This window comes from Nerophis ophidion, linkage group LG27, assembly GCF_033978795.1.
Source record: "Nerophis ophidion isolate RoL-2023_Sa linkage group LG27, RoL_Noph_v1.0, whole genome shotgun sequence".
NCBI classification, from domain to species: domain Eukaryota; kingdom Metazoa; phylum Chordata; class Actinopteri; order Syngnathiformes; family Syngnathidae; genus Nerophis; species Nerophis ophidion.
This window is the reverse complement of record NC_084637.1, coordinates 36,289,955-36,309,555: the sequence shown is the minus strand read 5'-3', so window position 1 is coordinate 36,309,555 and position 19,601 is coordinate 36,289,955. Positions and strand designations below refer to the sequence as shown.

General features: G+C 43.7%; 1 protein-coding gene across 1 annotated transcript in view; it reads right to left on the bottom strand.

Moving 5' to 3' along the window:
* Positions 1 to 1,035: 1,035 nt before the first annotated feature.
* LOC133544341 (voltage-dependent L-type calcium channel subunit alpha-1C-like) overlaps positions 1,036 to 19,601 on the bottom strand; it is a 19,366-nt gene continuing 800 nt past the window's right edge. Inside the window, exons 2-9 of the mRNA XM_061889554.1 lie at positions 19,432 to 19,542; positions 19,266 to 19,337; positions 19,100 to 19,177; positions 12,649 to 12,732; positions 6,360 to 6,488; positions 4,664 to 4,729; positions 1,106 to 1,173; positions 1,036 to 1,051 (exon numbers count right to left, since the gene is read on the bottom strand). Of these exons, the coding sequence (XP_061745538.1) occupies positions 1,036 to 1,051; positions 1,106 to 1,173; positions 4,664 to 4,729; positions 6,360 to 6,488; positions 12,649 to 12,732; positions 19,100 to 19,177; positions 19,266 to 19,337; positions 19,432 to 19,542 (624 nt within the window). The remainder of the gene's footprint in view (positions 1,052 to 1,105; positions 1,174 to 4,663; positions 4,730 to 6,359; positions 6,489 to 12,648; positions 12,733 to 19,099; positions 19,178 to 19,265; positions 19,338 to 19,431; positions 19,543 to 19,601) is intronic.

Sequence of the window (19,601 nt, the reverse complement as noted above, 5' to 3'; positions counted from 1 at the left end):
TGCTATTGACCAAAGACCTGGCAGACAAATGCAGTAGCATGTAGTTAGTTGATGTGCGTGCTATTGTACCAAAGACCTGGGCAGACAAAATGCAGTTAGCATGTAGTTAGTTGATGTGCGTGCTATTTTACCAAAGACCTGGCAGACAAAATGCAGTTAGCATGTAGTTAGTTGATGTGCGTGCTATTTTACCAAAGACCTGGCAGACAAAATGCAGTTAGCATGTAGTTAGTTGATGTGCGTGCTATTTTACCAAAGACCTGGCAGACAAAATGCAGTTAGCATGTAGTTAGTTGATGTGCGTGCTATTTTACCAAAGACCTGGCAGACAAAATGCAGTTAGCATGTAGTTAGTTGATGTGCGTGCTATTTTACCAAAGACCTGGCAGACAAAATGCAGTTAGCATGTAGTTAGTTGATGTGCGTGCTATTTTACCAAAGACCTGGCAGACAAAATGCAGTTAGCATGTAGTTAGTTGATGTGCGTGCTATTTTACCAAACACCTGGCAGACAAAATGCAGTTAGCATGTAGTTAGTTGATGTGCGTGCTATTTTACCAAAGACCTGGCAGACAAAATGCAGTTAGCATGTAGTTAGTTGATGTGTGTGTTATTTTACCAAAGACCTGGCGACAAAATGCAGTTAGCATGTAGTTAGTTGATGTGCGTGCTATTTTACCAAAGACCTGGCAGACAAAATGCAGTTAGCATGTAGTTAGTTGATGTGCGTGCTATTTTACCAAAGACCTGGCAGACAAAATGCAGTTAGCATGTAGTTAGTTGATGTGCGTGCTATTTTACCAAAGACCTGGCAGACAAAATGCAGTAGCATGTAGTTAGTTGATGTGCGTGCTATTTTACCAAAGACCTGGCAGACAAAATGCAGTTAGCATGTAGTTAGTTGATGTGCGTGCTATTTTACCAAAGACCTGGCAGACAAAATGCAGTTAGCATGTAGTTAGTTGATGTGCGTGCTATTTTACCAAAGACCTGGCAGACAAAATGCAGTTAGCATGTAGTTAGTTGATGTGTGTGCTATTTTACCAAAGACCTGGCAGACAAAATGCAGTTAGCATGTAGTTAGTTGATGTGCGTGCTATTTTACCAAACACCTGGCAGACAAAATGCAGTTAGCATGTAGTTAGTTGATGTGTGTGCTATTTTACCAAACACCTGGCAGACAAGATGAAGTTAGCATGTTGTTAGCATGAAGCCTGCAGAGCTGCACAGATGTGGTGAAAAAAGCTGTCTGACTTTGTTTTCCTTGTTTTCTGTGAACAATTCAGCGTAATGTTTATCGTGTGTGTGTAGCAGACAGTGGCATCGGCAGAGAGTACCAGGAATTTGCTAAAGGTTCGGCACTTATTAGACACCTCTTTGTTATCTCGGTTGAAAATACAAATGTGTTGTTTGTTAAATGTTTTTATCAAAATCTATCATGTGGGGAATATACTGACTAAAATCCATCAAAAACTCAACATTTGATCCATTATAACAATGTCTATACAGTTAATAATCTTTCTTAAAGAGAATCTACATGTCACGGCCCGAGCCCACACCGGTGTGCATTCATCTGGGCGCACCTGCAAGAGTGCAACGGTGCACGCCCCTCCGGCTGCAGCAAGCAGCTGCATTCAATGGCCAATCAGCAATCTCCACACCTGTGGCTGATGAGCTCTCCTGCCTTCTCAATCCAGCGCAACCTGCTATCCTGTGCCAGAACGTAGCGCCCGGTTCCTGTACAGTAAGCTGACTCATCAAGCTCTATGCATTCTGTCTTTTCTCCCCCTACGTGTTCATTTGTCTGGTGTTCCCTTGTCCTCTTCTAGCAGCCTTCCTCCGTTTCCGCGTCACCAGCCGTGTGTCTCGTCTCCTTGTATTCCCTCTGCTTCCCTGGGATCTGCACCTCCCGCCTGAACACCAACTTTGATGCCTCGCCTCTGACGTCCCGCCCACCCGTCCACAGACCTCCGAGCCTGCCTGGCCCCCTCTGGGAATTCTGCACCTCGCTCAACACTACAACTGATCTCCACACATAGTCACACACCACACACATTTTGGATGAGTTTACACACTTCATTTCTTTTCTATATATTCTGTGTATGTATATATCAATAAATATATCATATCAATAAATATAGAGCTAGTCCACGTCCCTGCTGTCTGTGTCCTCTTCTTCCCCCGTAGACATGTAGACCTGCATCTTCTGTCCCATTATAACACAATTATAATCAAACACAAAATATATATATATATATATATATATATATATATATATACATATATATATGTGTGTGTATGTTAACATATATATATATGTGTATGTATATATATATATATACATACATACATACATACATATATATATATATATATATATATATATATATATATACATACATATATATATATATATATATACATACATACATACAGGTGCTGGTCATATTATTAGAATATCATGAAAAAGTTTATTTATTTCATTAATTCCATTTAGAAAGTCAAACTTGTAGAATGTATACATTCATTCCAAACAGACTGATACATTTCAAGTGTTTTTGCCAAAAAGGAGATGATAATAGCTGACAACCAATGAAAACCCTAAATTCAACATCTCAGAAAATGAGAGTATGGTGAAAAGGTCAGATATTGAAGACACCTGGTGCCACACTCTAATTAGCTAACTCACTCAAAACACCTGGAAAAGCCTTTAAATGGTCTCTCGTTTTAATTGTGTATGACACACAATCATGGGGAAGACTGCTGACTTGACAACTGTCCAAAAGATGACCATTGATACTTTAGAGAAGGAGGGCAAGACACAAAAGGTCGTTGCCAAAGAGGTTGGATGTTCCCAGAGCTCTGTGTCCAAGCACATTAATAGAGAGGCCAAGGGAAGACAAAGATGTGCTAGAAAAAAGTGTACAAGCAAGAGGGATAACCGCGCCCTGGAGAGGATTGCCAAACAAAAATGTGGGGGAGATCCACAAAGAGTGGACTGCAGCTGGAGTCAGTGCTTCAAGAACCACCACGCACCGACGTATGCAAGATATGGGCTTCAGCTGTCACATTCCTTGTGTAAAGCCACTCTTGAATAAGAGACAACGTCAAAAGCGTCTCGCCTGGGCTCAAGACAAAAAGGACTGGACTGCTGCTGAGTGGTCCTAAGTTATGTTTTCAGATGAAAGTACATTTTGTATCTTCTTTGGAAATCAAGGTCCCAGAGTCTGGAGGAAGACAGGAGAGGCACAGAATCCACGTTGCCTGAAGTCCAGTGTCAAATATCCACAATGGGTAATGGTCTGGGGTGCCATGTCATCTGCTGGTGTTGGTCCACTGGGTTTCCTGAGGTCTAGGGTCAATGCAGCAGTCTACCAGGAAGTTTTATGCTGCCTGCCGCCGACCAGTTTTATGGAGGTGAAGATTTCATTTTCCAACATGACTTGGCACCTGCACACAGTGCCAAGTCTACCAGTACCTGCTTTAAGGACCATGGGATCCCTGTTCTTGATTGGCCTGCAAACTCACCTGACCTTAACCCCACAATACCTATGTGGTATTGTGAAGTGGAAGATGCCAGATGCCAGAGCCAACAATGCTGAAGAGCTGAAGGCCACTATTAAAGCAAGCTGGGCTCTCATAACACCTGAGGGTGCAACAGACTGCTGGACTCCATGTATTGCTGCAGCAATTCAGGCAAAAGGAGCTGCAACTAAGTATTGATTGCCGTACATGCTGAAACTTTACATCTTCATACTTTTCACTTGGCCCACATTTCTAAAAAATATTTTTTGGTACTAGTCGTAACTAATATTCTAATTTTCTGAGATACTGAATTTGGGATTTTCAGTAATTGTCAGTTCTAATCATCAAAATTTTAATAAATAAACATTTCAAATATATCACATTGTGTGTAATGAATTGATATAATATGTAAGTTCCACGTTCTGAATATAATAACTGAAATAAATCAACTTTTTCAGGATATTCTAATAACATGAACAGCACCTGTATATATACACATATATGTGTATATATATATATATATATATATATATATATATATATATATATATATATATATATATATATACACACATATATGTGTATATTTATATATATATATGTATATATATATATATATATAATATATATATATATATATATATATATGTATATATATATATATATATATATATATACATATATAAATATACACATATATGTGTGTATATATATATATATATATATATATATACACATATATGTGTATATATATATATATATATATATATATATATATATATATATATATATATATATTTAGATACCTGTATTTCATGTCTAATTATAATATAATATCAACAATTATATATATATATATATATATATATATATTTATTTATATGCAAAACTATGGATTCAATAAATGCCAATAAATTGTGTGTGTGTGTTAAAGTTAAAGTAGCTATGATGGTCACACACACACACACACACACACACACACACACACACACACACTGACACCCACACACACACACACACACACACACACACACACACACACACACACTTCATAAAGAAGTGAGAACCCATCATAGTACCAGAATACAACCACATCACATGCGTGTGTGTGTGTGTGTGTGTGTGTGTGTGTTGTTACCTGCATTCCGATGACGGCATAGATGAAGAACAACATGGCGATGAGAAGTGCGACGTAAGGTAGAGCCTACAAGAGCACACGTTGTAGGTCACATGACTTGTAAGGTAGAGCTTACATTAGCACACGTTGTAGGTCACATGACTTGTAAGGTAGAGCTTCATTAGCACACGTTGTAGGTCACATGACTTGTAAGGTAGAGCTTACATTAGCCCACGTTGTAGGTCACATGACTTGTAAGGTAGAGCCTACATTAGCACACGTTGTAGGTCACGTTGTGGGGGTGTCCCAGGGAATGACATATGTGGGGGTTTCCCAGGGTATGACATATGTGGGGGTTTCCCAGGGTATGACATATGTGGGGGTGTCCCAGGGAATGACATATGTGGGGGTTTCCCAGGGTATGACATATGTGGGGGTTTCCCAGGGTATGACATATGTGGGGGTTTCCCAGGGTATGACATATGTGGGGGTGTCCCAGGGAATGACATATGTGGGGGTTTCCCAGGGTATGACATATGTGGGGGTTTCCCAGGGTATGACATATGTGGGGGTGTCCCAGGGTATGACATATGTGGGGGTGTCCCAGGGTATGACATATGTGGGGGTTTCCCAGGGAATGACATATGTGGGGGTTTCCCAGGGTATGACATATGTGGGGGTTTCCCAGGGTATGACATATGTGGGGGTGTCCCAGGGTATGACATATGTGGGGGTGTCCCAGGGTATGACATATGTGGGGGTTTCCCAGGGTATGACATACGTGGGGGGTTCCCAGGGTATGACACATGTGGGGGTTTCCCAGGGTATGACATATGTGGGGGTTTCCCAGGGTATGACATACGTGGGGGGTTCCCAGGGTATGACACATGTGGGGGTTTCCCAGGGTATGACATATGTGGGGGTTTCCCAGGGTATGACATATGTGGGGGTGTCCCAGGGTATGACATATGTGGGGGTTTCCCAGGGTATGACATATGTGGGGGTTTCCCAGGGTATGACATATGTGGGGGTGTCCCAGGGTATGACATATGTGGGGGTTTCCCAGGGTATGACATATGTGGGGGTGTCCCAGGGTATGACATATGTGGGTGTTCGTTGGCACTTCGTCTCCTTTTCACTGTAAGAGGAAAAAATGAAGGGAACCATAATAATTACATTTGAGGGACCACTTTGGGACCAAAGGAGTCTAAGCGGAACCTTGTTTGTTGCAACCTTTTAAATGGAACCTTTTTGTTGCCCCACTAACACAACACCTGAAAAGACTTGATGAAGGTCCACAGCAGGGTCCTGATGCCACACCCCCCGATTGACCGGTCACATGACTCACCTGAAAAGACTTGATGAAGGTCCACAGCAGGGTCCTGATGCCACACCCCCCGCTTGACCGGTCACATGACTCACCTGAAAAGACTTGATGAAGGTCCACAGCAGGGTCCTGATGCCACACCCCCCGCTTGACCAGTCACATGACTCACCTGAAAAGACTTGATGAAGGTCCACAGCAGGGTCCTGATGCCACAACCCCGCTTGACCGGTCACATGACTCACCTGAAAAGACTTGATGAAGGTCCACAGCAGGGTCCTGATGCCACACCCCCCGCTTGACCGGTCACATGACTCACCTGAAAAGACTTGATGAAGGTCCACAGCAGGGTCCTGATGCCACACCCCCCGCTTGACCGGTCACATGACTCACCTGAAAAGACTTGATGAAGGTCCACAGCAGGGTCCTGATGCCGTCCCCCCGACTCAACAACTTGACAAGTCGCATGACTCGAAAGAGACGGAAGAAGGTGATGGAGATGCGAGCGCTGTCTTCAGTGTTCTGCAACCACCAAGAAGGACACATCACCTTTCACACTCACACTTAGTCACCTTTCACACTCACACTTAGTCACCTTTCACACTCACACTTAGTCACCTTTCACACTCACACTTAGTCACCTTTCACACTCATATTTAGTCACCTTTCACACTCACACTTAGTCACATTTCACACTCATATTTAGTCACCTTTCACACTCACACTTAGTCACCTTTCACACTCATATTTAGTCACCTTTCACACTCATATTTAGTCACCTTTAACTTTCATATTCAGTCACATTTCACACTCACACTTAGTCAACTTTCACACTCATATTTAGTCACCATTCACACTCATATTTAGTCACCTTTCACACTCACACTTAGTCACCTTTCACACTCATATTTAGTCACCTTTCACACTCACACTTAGTCACCTTTCACACTGACACTTGGTCACTTTTCACACTCACACTTAGCGCCCTCTGGTGGCCAAACCTAACAATACTGCTGAATTTATCCATTTTGTAACATCAAGAGCACTTTGACATTTTTAAATACATTTGATCCGACAAAATATATCATGTTCACATCCAGATGTACATGGATGTGTACAAAGTATTTTAAAGTACTGCATGTGTGTGTTGTTCTCCTCGGGTCGCAACCTTGTCGTGGTGGAGAGCCTTGCGTGTTCCAATGAAACTGAGAGCGATGCCGTCTGGAGCTTAAGCTCCTGGTAGGTTCAACCATGGCGGTAAGGTCGAGGGTGAGGTTCCAGACGAAGAGCGGCCCAAAAAGTCCTCAACGGCGGAGTGGGCGGATGATGGCAGCAGAGAAAGCTCCACAACTATCACAAAGGCGGAAGAAGGCTGCAGCAAAGATGGGTCCCCAATTGTCTTGGTCTCCATGCCATTGGACCCTGGCCCTCCCTTTGTCAAGGACAGTGTGGTGGCTGCCTGTGCACCAGACTCCCCACTTTATAAAATTCCACGCACAAGCGTTCTCCTGAAGGAAGGACTCACCATTACCCAACCCCCCCCCCACAAGTCCTATGGCGTTCAGGAAATGGTGACGGAAGCAGGGCAGTGAAGCCTGGGAGTTTCTAGCCACGAACTGGCACATAGGCGGTGGGTGCCTGACTCAGTCGCCTTGCTCTCGGACCGAGGCAGAGAGAGCATCTCGGCAGCAGCACCCATGTCTGAGCAGCCCTATACAGGATCCACTCTGCTCACCCCAGACGGGGAAGGGGCTAGAAAAGGTGCCCTAAAAATAGCCTGCCTCATAAAACCTGACTGGAATACCGCGTCCAGTGGGTTCACCTACAGCGGTCGAAAACAAAAAACTATGAACATTGGAGCATGGAACGTGAGAACACTTATGGACAGTGCCTCCACCAATCGTCCAGAAAGAAGAACTGCTATCGTTGCCAGGGAACTGAAACGGTTCAAGGTCGACATCGCCGCCCTGTCAGAGACCCGCCTGGCTGAGGAGGGGCAACTAAAGGAGGAGAAAGGGGGATATACCTTCTTCTGGAAGGGAAAAGTGGCTGATGAGCCCAGAAACCATGGGGTGGGTTTTGCAATCAAGAATCGGCTCATCTCCCAACTCTCCGAATCTCCAGTAGGCATCAATGAGCGTCTCATGACCTTACGACTGAGTCTCTCAAACGATCAGATGGCCACAGCTGTGAGTGCCTATGCACCAACCTTGGACTCACAAGATGAAGATAAGGAGACCTTTTATGCAACCCTTGACCAGGTTTTATCAAACGTCCCAAAGGAAGACAAGATCCTCCTCCTCGGGGACTTCAATGCCAGGGTCGGCAAGGACCATGAGCTCTGGAAAGGCACCTTGGGCAAAGAGGGTGTTGGGAATGTAAACTCCAATGGAATCCTCCTATTATCTAAATGTGCTGAACACGAGCTCGTGATCACAAACACCTTGTTCCGCCAGAGAAACCGTTACAAAACCTCATGGATGCATCCCCGATCAAAGTGCTGGCATCTCATTGATTATGTGATAGTCAGGGCCAGAGATCGCAAAGATGTCAACATCACCAGGGCCATGATCAGCGCGGATGAATCCTGGACTGACCACCGCCTCATCCGATCCACCATGAACATCAAGCTGCGGCAGAAAAGGAGAACACAAAGGAAACATCTTCGCCCAAAATTCAACCTCGACAGCCTGGGAGACACAAACAGGGTGCAACTCTTTCAAGACACCCTAATTGAGAGGCTCCCTGAAGAATACCCAGAGGGTGTGGAGGAACACTGGAGGGCTCTCAAAACCACACTTCTTGAGACCAGCAGAGACACCTTTGGCTACAAGACCAGTAAACATCAAGACTGGTTCGATGACAACGATGTCGAAATACAACATCTAATTGACGCCAAAAGGAAAGCCTTCTGCACTTGGCAAAATGACATCAGCTGCATGGCCAAAAGGGAGGCCCACTCCAAGGCAAAGGCACTTGTCCAAAGTAGAGTACGAGAGTTGAAGAACCAGTGGTGGTTGGAGAAGGCCCTGGAAATCCAGAGACTTGCAGACTCGGGAGACACCAGGGGTTTCTTTAACGCCACCAAGGCCGTGTATGGGCCCTGCTATCGAGGCCTAAACCCTCTCCGCTCCAAAGATGGACAAACCTTGCTGAAGGACAATGTTGGTATCAGTTCCAGATGGCAAGAACACTTCAAAGAACTCCTGAACCGAAAGACCACAGTCGAGCTCGAAACCATCAACCAAATCCCTCAGTGTCCCATCATGGAGCAGTTGGGTCAACCCCCAACCGAAAATGAGGTCCTGGATGCCATGAGGAAACTGAGCAACAACAAGGCCTCTGGACCAGATGGGATTCCAGCAGAAATCCTCAAGCAAGGAGGACCAAAACTCCTGTGTCACATCCATAGCCTGCTGGGCAAAATCTGGGATGAAGAGGAAATACCGGCTGAGCTCAGGGATGCCCTGGTTGTTACCATCTTCAAAAATGGAGACAAGGCCGACTGTGGCAACTACAGGGGTATCTCCCTCCTGTCGACAACGGGCAAAGTGCTGGCTCGTATATTGACCAACCGGCTACTGCCTCTGTCAGAGAACACCCTACCAGAATCGCAGTGTGGCTTTCGTTCTGCCAGGGGGACCTCCGACATGATTTTTACAGCTCGTCAACTGCAGGAAAAATGTCGGGAGCAACATCTACCTTTGTACATGGCGTTCATTGACCTCACAAAGGCCTTTGACTCCATAAACAGAACTGCCCTCTGGTGTGTTCTCTCCAAGATTGGATGCCCAGACAAGTATATAAAGATCTTGCGACTACTCCATGATGACATGACGGCAACCGTAGTCGGCAATGGTGGATTGGAGACACCTCCTTTCAAAGTAGACACTGGTGTTAAGCAGGGCTGCATCATCGCACCAACCCTGTTCGCCATCTTCATTTCCACCATCCTCCACATCACCAGCCAGAACCTACCTGAGGGAGTCAAGCTCATATACAGGACTGAGGGAGGGCTATTTAACATCAACAGATTCAGGGCAAAAAGCAAGGTGTTCACATCCTCCATCATGGAGCTCCAGTATGCGGATGACAATGCCCTAGTTGCACACTCCGAAGCGGACCTCCAGGACATCTTAAACGCCTTTGCCAGAGCCTACAGACTCCTGGGACTTGGCATAAACATAAAAAAGACCCAAATCCTATACCAACCAGCTCCTGACACACTCCCACAACCCCCCACAATTCATGTGGGAGACAACATCATCGATAATGTGGATCAATTCGCCTACCTTGGCAGCCTTCTCTCTACAAGAGCTGTCATTGACGCAGAGATTCACCACCGCATCGGGTGTGCCAGTGCAGCGTTTGCCAGGCTGCGGAAGAGGGTTTTTGAAAACCGAGACATCCAGACAAAGACAAAGCTACTTGTCTATCAAGCAGTAGTTCTGCCCACACTGCTCTATGGAGCCGACAGCTGGACCACCTACAGCAGACATCTGAAGGCCCTGGAGCAGTACCACCAACGATGTCTCCGGAAGATCCTCAGGATCGGTTGGGAGGAGAGGCGTACAAACATCAGTGTTCTGAAAGAAGCCAACATCTCCACCATCACCACAACCATCATCCAACATCAACTGCGATGGACAGGCCATGTCATACGCATGCCTGACAACCGCCTTCCAAAGCAAATGCTGTATGGCCAGCTAAAGGAAGGAAAACGTACCCAAGGAGGGCAGAAGAAGAGGTACAAGGATAACATCAAAACCCACCTGAGAAAGTGTCACTTCAGCCTCAGCAACTGGGAGGAGGTAGCCCACCAGAGGAACATGTGGAGCAAGATGGTCCATGAAGGCACAACTCACCTAGAGAAGGACCTCCACCGTGCCGCAGAAACCAAGAGGCAACAGAGAAAGGAGAGATCCACCACCAACACAGCTCCTCACACCACAACCACTACCCAGTCAACCACCCACGCATGCCCCCACTGCGACAAAGTCTGCGGATCCAGGATCGGCCTCTACAGCCACCTGAGGACCCACAGATGACCAGACCCACCGACAGGAGGACAATCTTACTCGTCTCGAGTGATCGCCGATGATGAGATATATATATATATATATATATATATATATACATGGAATATAAGTACTGCATATATATATGTAGATGGATGTGTACAAAGTACTTTAAAGTACAGCATGTATATGTACACCAGATATACATATACATATATATATATATATACATATACATATACATATACATATATATATATGTACAAACCCCCCTTTCCATATGAGTTGGGAAATGGTGTTAGATGTAAATATAAACAGAATACAATGATTTGCAAATCCTTTTCAAGCCATATTCAGTTGAATATGCTACAAAGACAACATATTTCATGTTCAAACTCATAAACATTTTTTTTGTGCAAATAACCAATAACTTTAGAATGCCAGCAACATGTGACAAAGAAGTTGGGAAAGGTGGCAATACATACTGATAAAGTTCAGGAATGCTCATCAAACACCTATTTGCAACATCCCACAGGTGTGCAGGCTAATTGGGAACAGGTGGGTGCCATGATTGGATATAAAAACAGCTTCCCAAAAAATGCTCAGTCTTTCACAAGAAAGGATGGGGCGAGGTACACCCCTTTGTCCACAACTGCGTGAGCAAATAGTCAAACAGTTTAAGAACAACCTTTCTCAAAGTGACATTGCAAGAAATTGAGGGATTTCAACATCTACGCTCCATAATATCATCAAAAGGTTCAGAGAATCTGGAGAAATCACTCCACGTAAGCGGCATGGCCGGAAACCAACATTGAATGACCGTGACCTTCCATCCCTCAGACGGCACTGTATCAAAAACCAACATCAATCTCTGAAAGATATCACCACATGGGCTCAGGAACACTTCAGAAAACCACTGTCACTAAATACAGTTGGTCGCTACATCTGTAAGTGCAAGTTAAAGCTCTACTATGCAAAGCGAAAGCCATTTATCAACATCCAGAACCACCTGGGCCAGATATCATCTAAGATGGACTGATGCATTTCCAACTCATATTCCAACACATTAATGCAACAAGATATATAAGTAAAGTGAGCATAAGACATCCACATTGCAACAAAAAGACAATTGATGATCACCCCCCCTCCCCCTCCCCCTCCCCCCATGCTCCATGCAGGAGGCGGAGCTAGCTCTCACCCAGCCTCTACTAGCACCGCCGTGACAGGAAGGGATGCCCACTTCAAAGCAAAAAGTTACAGCTAATAAGACAAGTACTGTATTTGTATAATGTTTATGATGATGTTTATGAAGATGTTTATGAAGATGTTTATGATGATGTTTATGATGATGTTTATGAAGATGTTTATGATGATGTTTATGAGGATGTTTATGAGGATGTGTATGAGGATGTTTATGATGATGTTTAGGATATTTGTGAAGATGTCTATGAGGATGTTTATGTAATGTTTATGTAATGTTTATGATGATGTTTATGAAGATGTTTATGTAGATGTTTATGATGATGTTCATGAAGATGTTTATGATGTTTATGAAGATGTTTATGATGATGTTTATGAAGATGTTTATGAATATGTTTATGATGATGTTTATGTAGATGTTTCTGAAGATGTTTCTGATGATGTTTATGAAGATGAATACTCACGTTGATTTCAGTGATGGCAATATCCACCAGGCTCCCAACAACAATCAAGGCATCAAAAGTGTTCCAAGCATCAGCAAAGTAGTTCTGTCAGCAAAGAGAAAGATGCAAGAGACAATGAAGTGTTGGAGCAAGCATCAAGTCCAGCATGAAACATAACATGAGGAACATCTGGAGACCATTTGCATTGTCTTCAAATAGAAAATACACCAGAAAAAGAAACAAACAGATATTCTACAAATGCAAAGAACCAACAGAAATGATTTTGATGATCCAAGGAGCTATGTTGTCCAGGGGGTTCCTTAGCCCCCAACAAACAGGTCCTAGGGGAGGAACCAGACAAACAGCAGCTCCAAGACTTTTATAAAAAAGAAAATAACAAGGCCTTAGATTTCCCTTGCCCTGGCGCGGGTCACCGGGGCCCCCCTCTGCAGCCAGGCCCCGAAATAGAACTCCATGGCGCCCCTCTGGAGCCAGGCCCCGAGGTGGAACTCCATGGCGACCCTCTGGAGCCAGGCCCCGAAATAGAACTCCATGGCGCCCCTCTGGAGCCAGGCCCCGAGGTGGAACTCCATGGCGACCCTCTGGAGCCAGGCCCCGAAATAGAACTCCATGGCGCCCCTCTGGAGCCAGGCCCCGAGGTGGAACTCCATGGCGACCCTCTGGAGCCAGGCCCCGAAATAGAACTCCATGGCGCCCCTCTGGAGCCAGGCCCCGAGGTGGAACTCCATGGCGACCCTCTGGAGCCGGGCCCCGAAATAGAACTCCATGGCGCCCCTCTGGAGCCAGGCCCCGAGGTGGGACTCCATGGCGACCCTCTGGAGCCAAGCCCCGAAATAGAACTCCATGGCGCCCCTCTGGAGCCAGGCCCCGAAATGGAACTCCATGGCGACCCTCTGGAGCCAGGCCCCGAGGTGGAACTCCGTGGCCCTCATCTGGAGCCAGGCCCCGAGGTGGAACTCCTTGGCGACCCTCTGGAGCCAGGCCCCGAAATAGAACTCCACGGCGCCCCTCTGGAGCCAGGCCCCGAAATGGAACTCCATGGCTACCCTCTGGAGCCAGGCCCCGAGGTGGAACTCCGTGACGCCCCTCTGGAGCCAGGCCCCGAGGTGGAACTCCATGGCGACCCTCTGGAGCCAGGCCCCGAGGTGGAACTCCATGGCGACCCTCTGGAGCCAGGCCCCGAGGTGGAACTCCATGGCGATCCTCTGGAGCCAGGCCCCGAGGTGGAACTCCGTGGCCCCCCTCTGGAGCCAGGCCCCGAGGTGGAACTCCATGGCCCCCCTCTGGAGCCAGGCCCCAAGTTGGAACTCCATGGCCCCCCTCTGGAGCCAGGCCCCCAGGGTGGAACTCCCTGGCCCCCATCTGGAGCCAGGCCTCGAGGTGGAACTCCATGGCGACCCTCTGGAGCCAGGCCCCAAGGTGGAACTCCATGGCCCCCCTCTGGAGCCAGGCCCCAAGGTGGAACTCCATGCCCCCCCTCTGGAGCCAGACCCCAAGGTGGAACTCCATGGCCCCCCTCTGGAGCCAGGCCCCGAAATGGAACTCCATGGCGACCCTCTGGAGCCAGGCCCCAAGGTGGAACTCCATGGCGCCCGGCCAAGCACAGTCCGAAGAGGCAACTTGAGTCCCCCCTCTAATGGGCTCGCCCTTTGCGCTCGCATCTTCAGTAAGTAAGAAGTAGGAAGTACCAAATAGGAAGTAGGAAGTAGGACATTGGAAGTTAGAAGTACATAGTGTGAAGTACGGAATAGGAAGTATGAAGTTTGAAGTAGGAAATAAGAAGCAGAAAATAAGAAGTTGGAAGTAGAAAGCAGGAAGTACGAAATAGGAGGTAGGAAGTAAGAAGTAGGAGGCAGAAGGTAGGAAGTAGGAGGTAGAAGGTAGGATGTAAGAAATAGAAAGTAAGAAGTAGGAAGTAAAAAGTAGAAGGTAGGAAATAGGAAGTTAGAAGTACAAAGTAGGAAGAAGTAAAAAAGTAGGAAGTAAGAAGTACAAAATAGGAAGTTAGAAGTACAAAGTAGGAAGAAGTAAAATAGTAGGAAGTAAGAAGTACAAAATGGGAAGTTAGAAGTACAAAGTAGGAAGAAGGAAATAAGAAGTTGGAAGTAAAAAGTATAAAATAGGAAGTAGGACATTGGAAGTAGGAAATATGAAGTTGGAAGTATGAAGAAGGAAGTTGGGAGTAAGAAATAAGAAATAGGAATAAGTAGTAAGTACAAAATAGGAAGTAGGAAATAGGAAGTACGAAAAAGGAAGTAAAAAGTAGGAAGTACAAAATAGGAAGAAGGAAGTTTGAAATACAAAGTAGAAAGTAGGAAATATGAAATAGTAAGTAGGAAGTACAAAATAGGAAGTAGGAAGTAGGAAGTAAAAGGTAGAAAATATGAAGTTAGAAGTAAAAAGTACAAAATAGGAAGTAGGAAGTAAAAAATAGGAAATAGGATGTTGGATTTAGGAAGTTAGAAGAATGAAGTAAAAAGTAGGAAGTACGAAATAGGAAGTAGGAAATAAGAAGTTGGAAATCGGAAGTTGAAAGTAGGAAATAGGAAGTTTGACGTAGAAAGTAGGAAGTACAAAATAGGAGGTAGGAAATAAGTAAAAAGTATAATGTAGGAAATAGGAAGTTAGAAGTACAAAGTATAAAGTAGGAAATAGGAAGTAGGCAGTTAGAAATGCAAAAGGAAGTAGGAATTAGGAAGTTAGAAGAACAAAGTAAAAAGAAGAAAGTACAAAATAGGAAGTAGGAAATAAGTAGAAAGTAGAAAGTAGGAAATAGGAAGTTAGAAGTAGAAAGTAGGAAATAGGAAGTAGGAAGTTAGAAATACAAAGTAGGAAGTAGGAATTAGGAAGAAAGAAGTAGAAAGCAGGAAGTACATGGCTGTGCAGCACTTTGGAAACGTTATTGTTGTTTAAATGTGCTATATAAATAAAGTGGATTGGATTGGATTGGAAGTACGAAATAGGAGGTAGGACGTAAGAAATAAGTAGGAAGTAAGAAGTAGGAAATAGGAAGTAGGAAGTAAGAAGTTAGAAGTACGAAATAGGAAGTATGAAGTTGGAAGTAGAAAGTAGGAAATAGGAAGTTTGACGTAGAAAGTAGGAAGTACTAGTACTACTGTGGTGCAAACTACTTGGTAAAATGTTACTACTAATGGTGTAGTGCAAAGTACTTAGTCAAATGTTACTAGTATTAATGTAGTGCAAAGTACTTTGTAAAATGTTACTAGTACTAGTGTAGTGCAAAGTACTTGGTAAAATGTTACAAATGTAGTGCAAAGTACTTGGTCAAATGTTACTAGTAATGTTGTAGTGCAAAGTACTTGGTCAAATGCTACTAGTACTAGTGTAGTACAAAATACTTGGTCAAATGTTACTAGTTCTAGTGTAGTGCAAAGTCCTTGGCAAAATGTTACAAGTGTAGTGCAAAGTATTTAGTCAAATGTTACAAGTAGTGGTGTAGTGCAAAGTACTTGGTCAAATGTTACTTGTGTAGTGCAAAGTACTCGGTAAAATGCTACTAGTATTAATGTAGTGCAAACTACTCGGTAAAATGTTACTAGTACTACTGTAGTGCAAATCACTTGGCAAAATGTTACTAGTACTACTGTAGTGCAAATCACTTGGTAAAAGGTTACTAGTACTAGTGTAATGCAAAGTACTTGGTAAAATGTTACAAATGTAGTGCAAAGTACTTGGTCTATTGTTACTAGTACTAGTGTAGTGCAAAGTACTTGGTTTAATGTTACTAGTACTAGTGTAGTGCAAAGTACTGGTAAAATGTTACAAGTGTAGTGCAAAGTACTTGGTCTAATATTACTAGTACTAGTGTAGTGCAAAGTACTTGGCAAAATGTTACAAGTGTAGTCCAAAGTATTTAGTCAAATGTTACTAGTACTAGTGTAGTGCAAGGTCTTTGGTAAAATGTTACGAGTACTAGTGTAGTGTAACGGTACTTGGTAGAATGTTACAAGTACTAGTGTAGTGTAAAGTACTTGATAACATGTTACTAGTACTTGTTTAGTGCAAAGTGCTTGGTAAAATGTTACTAGTGTAGTGCAAAGTACTTGGTCAAATGTTAGGGGTATTAATGTAGTTGTAGGAGCAAGTAATAGACGTAGTACTAGTGTAGTTGTAGGAGCAAGTAGTACATGTAGTACTAGTGTAGTTGTAGGAGCAAGTAGTACACATAGTACTAGTGTAGTTACAGGAGCAAGTAGTACACAGTACTAGTGTAGTTGTAGGAGCAAGTAGTACATGTAGTACCAGAGTAGTTGTAGGAGCAAGTAGTACACATAGTACTAGTGTAGTAACAGGAGCAAGTAGTACACAGTACTAGTGTAGTTACAGGAGCAAGTAGTACACATAGTACTAGTGTAGTCGTAGGAGCAAGTAGTATACGTAGTACTAGTGTAGTTATAGGAGCAAGTAGTATACATAGTACTAGTGTAGTTGTAGGAGCAAGTAGTTCACGTAGTACTAGTGTAGTTGTAGTACAAGTAGTACACATAGTACTAGTGTGGTTGTAGGAGCAAGTAGTACACATAGTACTAGTGTGGTTGTAGGAGCAAGTAGTATACGTAGTACTAGTGTAGTTATAGGAGCAAGTAGTATACATAGTACTAGTGTAGTTGTAGGAGCAAGTAGTACACGTAGTACTAGTGTAGTTGTAGTACAAGTAGTACACATAGTACTAGTGTAGTTACATGAGCAAGTAGTACACATAGTACTAGTGTAGTTGTAGTACAAGTAGTACACATAGTACTAGTGTGGTTGTAGGAGCAAGTAGTACACATAGTACTAGTGTGGTTGTAGGAGCAAGTAGTATACGTAGTACTAGTGTAGTTATAGGAGCAAGTAGTATACATAGTACTAGTGTAGTTGTAGGAGCAAGTAGTTCACGTAGTACTAGTGTAGTTGTAGTACAAGTAGTACACATAGTACTAGTGTAGTTACATGAGCAAGTAGTACACATAGTACTAGTGTAGTTGTAGTACAAGTAGTACACATAGTACTAGTGTGGTTGTAGGAGCAAGTAGTACACATAGTACTAGTGTGGTTGTAGGAGCAAGTAGTATACGTAGTACTAGTGTAGTTATAGGAGCAAGTAGTATACATAGTACTAGTGTAGTTGTAGGAGCAAGTAGTTCACGTAGTACTAGTGTAGTTGTAGTACAAGTAGTACACATAGTATTAGTGTAGTTATATGAGCAAGTAGTACACATAGTACTAGTGTAGTTGTAGTACAAGTAGTACACATAGTACTAATGTAGTTGTAGTACAAGTAGTACACATAGTACTAGTGTAGTCGTAGGAGAAAGTAGTATACGTAGTACTAGTGTAGTCGTAGGAGCAAGTAGTTCACGTAGTACTAGTGTAGTTGTAGTACAAGTAGTACACATAGAACTAGTGTAGTTGTAGGAGCAAGTAGTTCACGTAGTACTAGTGTAGTTGTAGTACAAGTAGTACACATAGTACTAGTGGAGTTGTAAGAGCAAGTAGTACACATAGTACTAGTGTAGTTGTAGTACAAGTAGTACACATAGTACTAGTGTAGTTGTAGGAGAAAGTAGTACGCGTAGTACTAGTGTAGTCGTAGGAGCAAGATGTAGACACAGTACTAGTGTTGTTGTAATATAAGTAGTAAATGTAGTTGTAGTAGTGTACTTGTGGTACAAGTAGTACATGTAGTACTAGTGTAGTTGTAGCACATGTAGTACTAGTGTAGTTGTAGGAGCAAGTAGTACATGTAGTACTAGTGTAGTTGTAAGTAAAAGTAGATAATGTAGTACTCGTGTAGTTGTAGTACATGTAGTACAAGTGTAGTTGTAGTACAAGTAGTACATGTAGTAGTAGTGTAGTTGTAGCACTAGTGTAGTACTAGTGTAGTACAAGCAGTAGTTGTAGTACTAGTGTAGTTGTAGTACTAGTGTAGTTGTAATACTAGTGTAGTACTAGTGTAGTAGTAGTAGTGTTGAGGCTGACCCTGGGCTTGAAGGTGATGAGTTTGAGGAACATCTCCACAGTGAAGAGTCCAGTGAAGATCATGTTGAGGATGTAGTACTAGTGTAGTACAAGTAGTAGATGTAGTTCTAGTGTAGTACAAGTAGTATATGTAGTACTAGTGTAGTACTAGTGTAGTAGTAGTCGTGTAAAGGCTGACCCTGGGCTTGAAGGCGATGGGTTTGAGGAACATCTCCACAGTGAAGATCATGTTGAGGATGTAGTACTAGTGTAGTACAAGTAGTAGACATAGTACTAGTGTAGTACTAGTGTAGTAGTAGTTGTGTTGAGGCTGACCCTGGGCTTGAAGGCGATGAGTTTGAGGAACATCTCCACAGTGAAGATCATGTTGAGGATGTAGTACTAGTGTAGTACAAGTAGTAGATGTAGTACTAGTGTAGTGCAAGTACTAGTGTAGTACTAGTGTAGTAGTAGTTGTGTTGAGGCTGACCCTGGGCTTGAAGGCGATGAGTTTGAGGAACATCTCCACAGTGAAGAGTCCAGTGAAGATCATGTTGAGGATGTAGTACTAGTGTAGTACAAGTAGTAGATGTAGTACTAGTGTAGTGCAAGTACTAGTGTAGTACTAGTGTAGTAGTAGTAGTGTTGAGGCTGACCCTGGGCTTGAAGGCGATGAGTTTGAGGAACATCTCCACAGTGAAGAGTCCAGTGAAGATCATGTTGAGGATCTAGTACTAGTGTAGTACAAGTAGTAGATGTAGTACTAGTGTAGTGCAAGTACTAGTGTAGTACTAGTGTAGTAGTAGTAGTGTTGAGGCTGACCCTGGGCTTGAAGGCGATGAGTTTGAGGAACATCTCCACAGTGAAGAGTCCAGTGAAGATCATGTTGAGGACGTCCATGCTGTGATGGAACAGCTGGGACTGGCCATGGTGCTGAAAAGGGGCGGAGCTAAGGTGTTGGTCAACAACTTGTACATAAAAAGCTAGCATAC